Source organism: Microtus ochrogaster, linkage group LG10 (assembly GCF_000317375.1).
Source record: "Microtus ochrogaster isolate Prairie Vole_2 linkage group LG10, MicOch1.0, whole genome shotgun sequence".
Lineage (NCBI taxonomy): Eukaryota > Metazoa > Chordata > Mammalia > Rodentia > Cricetidae > Microtus > Microtus ochrogaster.
The window spans coordinates 1,899,934-1,907,334 of record NC_022035.1 but is presented as its reverse complement, the minus strand read 5'-3'; the positions used below and the strand labels follow the sequence as shown (position 1 = coordinate 1,907,334).

The window sequence follows — 7,401 nt, the reverse complement described above, 5'->3', positions numbered from 1 at the left end:
CACACACACACACCACATATGCACACACACCACAATACACATACACACACACCACACACATATAAACACACACATATAATAACCCCACACACACATACACACACGTATAATAACACACACACACACACACACACATACCACACGAAGGGGACAATGCTCTAATGAAACAAGCCCATGTCTCCCCAGCAGCCCCTTGTTCACAAGTCTCCTAAGCTGTCAGTGCATCATGCTGCGTTTTGAAATGTCTTGCAGTTAACAACCAAAAGAATGCTTAGATTTCCTGACCTTTTCATATACCTGTGACCACTGAATTAAAAAGAGCTGTATTTCCGATTTGAGCCTATGAACACATTATGCATGAATTCTGTATATAGAGTGGGGACCCCCTCCTTCTTAAAGGTCAGGAGACCGGTGATCAGAACTAAGGCCAGGCCAATGTCAGAAGGACAGCAAGGAAAATGATCCAGTAGGGTAATGGAAAGCTTGTGCCTTCAACCTTCCCATGCCCACGGTATTCAAGTGTCACTGCCTGCCCATGGGTCCTGTGTCTATGTCTTCTAAACTAACTAGTTCTGCTCTTCCATCCTTCAGATGACACAGTTTATCTCTTTGTTGTGAACCACCCAGAATTCAGGAACACAGTGGAAATTTTTAAATTTGAAGAAGAAGAAAATTCTCTGTTGCACCTGAAGACAATTAAACATGAGCTCCTTCCAAGGTGCTTTCCTCTTGTCCTCCTCATTTGTCTGTTTATCTCTGACCTGTGTGTGTGTGTGTGTGTGTGTGTGTGCGCGCGCGCGCGTGCATGGACCAGAGGACAGCCTTGGGTGTCATTTCACAGGAGTTATTTGCCTTGTTTTTGAGACAATCTTTCATTGCCCTGGGGTTTATACCTAGTAAAATAAGCTGGGTGGCCAGGGGGCCCCAGGGATGCTGTTTCCACCCACCCTGGAACTATAAGCATGTGCTACAACATCTGGCTTTTCTCCATGACGTGTGAGGATTGAGCTCGTCTCCTCGAGCAAGCATGGCGATCTCTCTGCTCCCTGCTATCTTCTCAGCCCCTATTGCTGACATTTCCAGACACTCATTATTTTGGGTGATTTGTTTTTTGTAAGGGCTCATCTACATTAGCTAATACACAATATAGAATCTAACATATAATATCTTATATGTAGTTTGGGAGTTTATAAATGTTGATGTGTATTAAGAAGGTTAAGCATTTCCAAACTGAAATCCAAAGTCTGGGATGCCCTGTGGTTTGACTCTTTTTGAGCCATGATGCTACAGGCAGAAATTCCACAGCATGACATTTTCTTTCATATATATATTAAAGCATTGTGTGGTTCCGTGTACAAAACCCGCACAGTATCAGGCAGTTAGCATTCTAGCCTGGAAGGTAATAGATTCAAGAGGCCTCAGCCCTTGCTGAGAATCTATTGGCAGTTAGTCCCTGGGGAAGGGAGGCGTGTGACCCCTCATAGATTGACCATGCTCCAGTGGATGGTCCCACACTCCTGGCATACAGACAGCACTAATCGGATTCAGTGGATTTTAAAAAATAAAATAAATAGGAGAACATATATTTCGGGAGAGAGCCATTGTGGGGATTGAGGTCCAAGAAGGAGATAGTAAGCATTGATATAATCAACATAAATTGTAAAAATATATGCAATTCTCAAAGAAAGAAACTAATATAGATAGAGGGTTGGAGGGGAGGGGAGAGGAAGAAAGGGGAGCAGAGAAAAATGTATAGCTCAATAAAATCAATAGAAAGATGAAAAAAGAAACTAATATATATATATATATATATATATATATATATACATTATTGTAAAATTAAGGTCTATGTGAAAATGTAAATGAATTTCATGTTTAAACTTGGGTGTCATCCACAAGAGAGATCTCATTATGTCTGCAAATATCAAAAAATCAGAAATACTTCTAGTCTCCCAAGGATTATAGATAAAGGCCACTCAACATCTCTGTCTCCATCTCTTTCCCTACCTCTCTGTCTCTGTCGTGTGTGCGTGCGTGTGTGTCTGTGTGTGTGTGTGTACATGTGTGTGTGTGTGTGTGCACGTATGTTTCCATGTAGGTAAGGGAAAGTATAGCCGATGCCACCGTTTAGAATGACTAGTGTTCCGAATGAACTCCCTGGAGAAATGATGAAACTCCAGACTTCAGGTGTCTCTCTTCAAGCCCAGTCTGAGAACAGAAGATAAACCCTGCCACTTTTAGAGACTGTTACTTTCATCTCAAATCCTGTCCTTCCCCGGACTCACATGATTTCTACAAGGCACACTCAGGGGGTTCGTGGTTGCTGTGGGCTAATGCCCCTGCAGAATTGAGTGTCCGAGTTGGAAGGAGACCACCACTCCCAAAATGACACTGATGGAGAGTGCGAAGGAAGGGGACCCGCGAACTCCTGCTCTGCTTGCACTAGACTAAAACATGATAGATATTTCTTAATCTTTGCTTCCCTTTCCAGGTTATAAGCACGCAGCATCCAGCCATTCTTCTGCAAACGCACATCATATAAACAGGAGTATGATTACTAGTCAGGCTGGGTCTAAATTTTTTTTCAAAAAAGAATAGAAAAGAAACCTTCCTTGTAGCTCTGTATTTTTCATTTGACAGAGAAGAAGGCAGCTTTTTCAGAAATTTTTGCATAAGATAATTGGAATTTCAATTTAATGACGCCCATGCCTAACTGGTTGGAAACGGTGATTGTTTTTAGCATATCAATCTCCCTCTTGAAGCATTGTTCTCTGACTATTTCATCATCTGTCCCTCTGCAAGTGTTTATCGAATGTCTGTTCATTGCCGGCTTGGCAGCTTTGCGAGGCAGGTAGAAATTGAACAGTCAACCTTAGTTTGACTAATGACTAAGCAAGGGGCCTCAGGAAAGTCCAGCAGCGGAAAAAATGAGGGTGGAATAAATGTGACTGACAGCCTAATGACAGTCCGGGCCTGTGCAGCTCCACACCTGAGCAGTTCTGTCTTCATAGGCAGTTGTTAAAACTGTAATGTTCATGTCAGAAAACATGCTTTTAGCCGGGCACGATGGCACACACCTGTAATACTAGGAATCCAAGGTTTTTCTCAGCTACACTGTGAGTTCCAAGCCAGCCTGACCTACCTGAGGAGAACACATCCTTCCTTCCTTCCTTCCTTCCTTCCTTCCTTCCTTCCTTCCTTCCTTCCTTCCTTCCTTCCTTCCTTCTTCCCCTCCCTCCCCTCCCTTCTTCCTCTTCCTCTTCCTCTTCTTCTCCTTCTCCTCCTCCTTCTCCTCGTCCTCCTCTTCCTCCTTTTTTTGAAATAGAGTCTCAGTGTGTGTGTGTGTGTGAGCCTGAGCTTGAACTCAAGTTCCTTTTTCTTCTACTTCTCAAGTTCTGAGATTATGTGTGTGCCCCTGCACCTGGCTAGATATTTTCCTTCTATAAAGCATCCTGCCATTGCTGCCAAAGGGCTTGTCCTCCCCTTGCCGTGTTCTGTATGGTATTGCTCCCTTGTCGTCACCATAGCGCATTGCCCGTGGCTCTAGATCACATCTACTGGACCATCGCCCTGTGAGTATAGCTTTCCTTCTCTTAGGAACCCCCTCCCCCAATTGTAGGACAGCCCTCTAATCTGTGCTTTTGGTTTCCTCCCCCGTGCTATTTTTCTCTTTCAGTGTGAATGACATCATAGCGGTTGGGCCAGCCCACTTCTATGCCACCAATGACCACTATTTCTCGGATCCTTTCTTGAAGTATTTGGAGACATACTTGAACCTACACTGGGCAAATGTTGTCTACTACAGTCCCGATGAAGTGAAACTGGTGGCAGAAGGATTCGATTCAGCCAATGGGATCAATATTTCACCTGACAAAAAGTACAGCTCCCTCCCCAGTATCTTCACTTCTCCTAAAGAAATTGTCCTGATAAACAAATCCCTTAGGTTCCAATATATCCTTTTTAGTTTTATATGTAGCAATATAGTTTTCATATTAAATAACACTATAGAAGAATGACTTGATGTTTTAAGTAGAAGACAAAAGGAGAATTTTCAGGTTTTAAAACTCCTTCAAAACAAATTTTCTAACTAATTGATGTCATTCTACTGACTATATTATTCTATCATAAGGACAATTCTAAACTGGTTTAACCATTTTCTTGTTGATGGATACTTGCTTTTTCTTATACAACCATTTTTTTTGTTATTTCAGTGGCAAATATTGTGAAATATATATTCAATTAATATGTTTTCTTACAAACCTCTTGAAAACTAATTTAATACCCCATGATTGCTATAGCACCACTAAACTGATTTTGAAAGCCTTTTTTCTTTTAAAAAGAAAAATAAAAGTTGACCTTTATCAAGGATTTCTCTTGCGCTTCCCGATGAAACCCTCAGCAGGTTTCAGGACTTTCTCTTCCCTGCTGCATTAAGACATCTCTGTTAGCAGGAAGTGTTAACCAGTGTCTTTTCTAAACAGGTATGTCTACGTTGCTGACATACTAGCTCATGAAATCCATGTTTTGGAAAAACAACCTAATATGAATTTAACTCAAATAAAGGTAAGTATTTAGTTTTCTCTGTAGACGTTAATTGATTGTTCTATGTGCTGTTCTAGCTGGGCTAACTGTAACATCACACTGAAACACAGCATGGGTACGGACAGGGGAGTCATCTATGTTTTTCAATATTCCCTCTCTCCAGCAAGACAAATCTGTTGGCAGCTGCCACCAGGACAGACAGTGATTACAGCCAGCAGTGGATTGAGTGATATTGGCATCAGGTTTAGGACTGTCCCATGAGGTATTTGACAACATCTAATCAGTCCCAATAAGACTTTTCACAGTTGAAAGAAATAGTTGAGTTTTCAAATGAAGATTTATGTGCATTCAGTTTTTTCAATAATAAATGAAGGTAGAAATTGATTTTCCCACCATTATTATTTTCAATAAACACATATTTTAGGTTGATTAAGAATTTCCTGTCTTGCTTTGATAGTTGTCCTTAAGCTAACTGATCATTGTGTATCTTTTAAAACAAAAGTTCGTTATTTTTATTTTTTGGACAGATGGACTATCACCCTAGGTTTTGTATTTTCAGAGAAGATGAAGAATGGCTTTAAGCCAGTTCATTAAATTTATTTTAAGTGATATCCGTGTTAGAAGGGCAGGAGCAGGGAAACGTGTTTAATGCCCCCACATCCATAGAAACAGGAAAGGTTAGCTCTAAATTATTTAATCAGGTTGCTTGCATCAATTAGATATTGACATTATTTCTGTTTAAGGTTCTGCATTTGGGCACGCTGGTGGACAATTTATCTATTGATCCTTCGTCGGGTGACATCTGGGTTGGCTGTCACCCTAATGGCCAGAAGCTCTTCGTGTATGACCCAAGCCATCCTCCATCGTCAGAGGTTTTTATATTTTGAGTTTTCCAACCTTAATTATTCAAGTCCTCTGAACTAATAATGCAATAAACTGTCACCAGGATGATGTGTTAGTTCTTTTAAACCAATAGCACAATAAACCTGGAAGGTAGTTTTGTAATTGCTTTAAGCCAATAATTGGCAGAATGTTACATTGTTCAAATGCTTTGAGAAACGTAATCTTTTGATGAATTAAATTATGGTGGAAACTAGTCAGAAGTCATTTTTGTAAAGATACGGGTTCTGCTCATGTGGTATACTGGTAGTTTTAAAAATATCTGGTTTATTGTCAAGCCGCCACATGACGTGAGCTTTGTGGAAGTGGTGTCAAAGCGAGCGCAGTGGTTGGCGTCTATTTCCATCAATGCTGAATCGCTCTAATGACACAAAATTCTGTGTTGGCATGGCATGACTAGGTGCTTAAAAAAGTCCTTTCTTTGGAGGCAGGAGAAAGTACATTAATTTAAGCATTAAGGAGATTGGTCACTGTTGTTTGCAGCAGCATGCCTTCCTAATCATGTGTCTTTGGGGAAGACAAGGGATTATTGGTGTTTGAGTGGCATGGCTGTGTGGGGTTCTTTATTAATACTTCGTATCTCCTGCGTAGGTTCTCCGCATCCAGAACATTCTATCCGAGAAGCCATCTGTGTCTACAGTGTATATCAACAATGGATCTGTCCTCCAGGGAAGTTCCGTGGCGACCATCTATGATAGAAAACTTCTTGTGGGCACTTTATACCAGAGAGCCTTGTACTGTGAACTCTAAATTGTAATTTTGGCATGCAAGTGCCATAAGTTGTAGCAAAACAATCTTTTAATGAACTGCCAATTCTGAGGGAATTTAACCAACAGTACCAACCTAGGATTATACCACATACATAGTTCATTTTTTTCGATAAGGAAAGGCCCACAATTCTCATGCACTTTTGTCATCAAAAGAAAATGACTGTTATTTTTTTTAAATATTATTGTATATTTTTAATGCCAATACAAGAACAAAGCTGCTTTTGAATAAAGTGAATGTGTTTTGCACAGAGGGACGTCACTTCCCACCCTGTAGGAGCCCACAGGAACAGGATGTATTGTAAAGTCAGCGGCCCCGGTCCCCATGCTGGGACCATTGTGCACGCTCAGGACTACTGATAGATAACCATGTGATGACCTCTACTTACAGGTCTGTTTATTGGCTTACAAGTTAGAATTGCAGTCGAGACTAACCAAAATCCAGGTTTTGTTTCTGTTTAATTCCTGAAGTAGACTCTCAGGAAAACAGGAAGGAAGGGACTTTCAAGGGATTTGGTTGGACAAGAGTGGCCATATTGATTTCTCACGAAAGCTGAATGTAATGGAGCTCTTCTATGGAAAAAATAAAATAAATCAACTGAATGCTGTAGCTCAGAGTTTTATTCAGTCACCCTTTCTTTGAAGCAGAATCTCATCCCATAGCTCTGGCTGCTCTGGAAATTGTTGTGCAGAGGTGGATTCAAACTCACAAAGACCCACTAACCCGGTCCACAGATTGTCAATTCTTAAGGCATCTCCTGTAGGCTCTCTTCCTAAATAGAAGCCTACTTTCAATACAAAGAGGAGATAAAGGCTTGGGGTTGACATCTTATATCTTACCTATTCAGTGAACAGAACGATGACAGAAGCCAGGAGAGGTGAGATCGGCTGTCCAAGCCTGCTTGGGTAGGTAGCACTATACTACATGAGGGCTAAGGGTGCCAAAATCACAGGAGGAACATTTTTTTTCCCCTCTAGCTTCAAAAAGAGTCCTAAAGAGACTTTAACATGCTTCTTTCACTTACACTTATTAAAACCTTATTATAAAGGACTTTCACATAAATCACCATTGTCACCTACAAAGTCATTTGCTTCACTTCCCCATCTTCCTCATTATCAAGACTCTTGACAGTTCTCAGATGCCCAGCCACTGGGAAGCAGCTAGTTCTCAGATGCCCAGCCACTGGGAAGC

The 7,401-nt window shown here is 41.0% G+C and overlaps 1 protein-coding gene across 1 annotated transcript in view; it reads left to right on the top strand.

Moving 5' to 3' along the window:
- Positions 1-6,812, top strand: part of Pon2 (paraoxonase 2) — a 32,895-nt gene extending 26,083 nt beyond the window's left edge. Inside the window, exons 5-9 of the mRNA XM_005363692.2 lie at positions 592-718; positions 3,677-3,877; positions 4,482-4,563; positions 5,286-5,414; positions 6,034-6,812. Of these exons, the coding sequence (XP_005363749.1) occupies positions 592-718; positions 3,677-3,877; positions 4,482-4,563; positions 5,286-5,414; positions 6,034-6,192 (698 nt within the window). The 3' untranslated portion in view covers positions 6,193-6,812. The remainder of the gene's footprint in view (positions 1-591; positions 719-3,676; positions 3,878-4,481; positions 4,564-5,285; positions 5,415-6,033) is intronic.
- Positions 6,813-7,401: the final 589 nt, after the last annotated feature.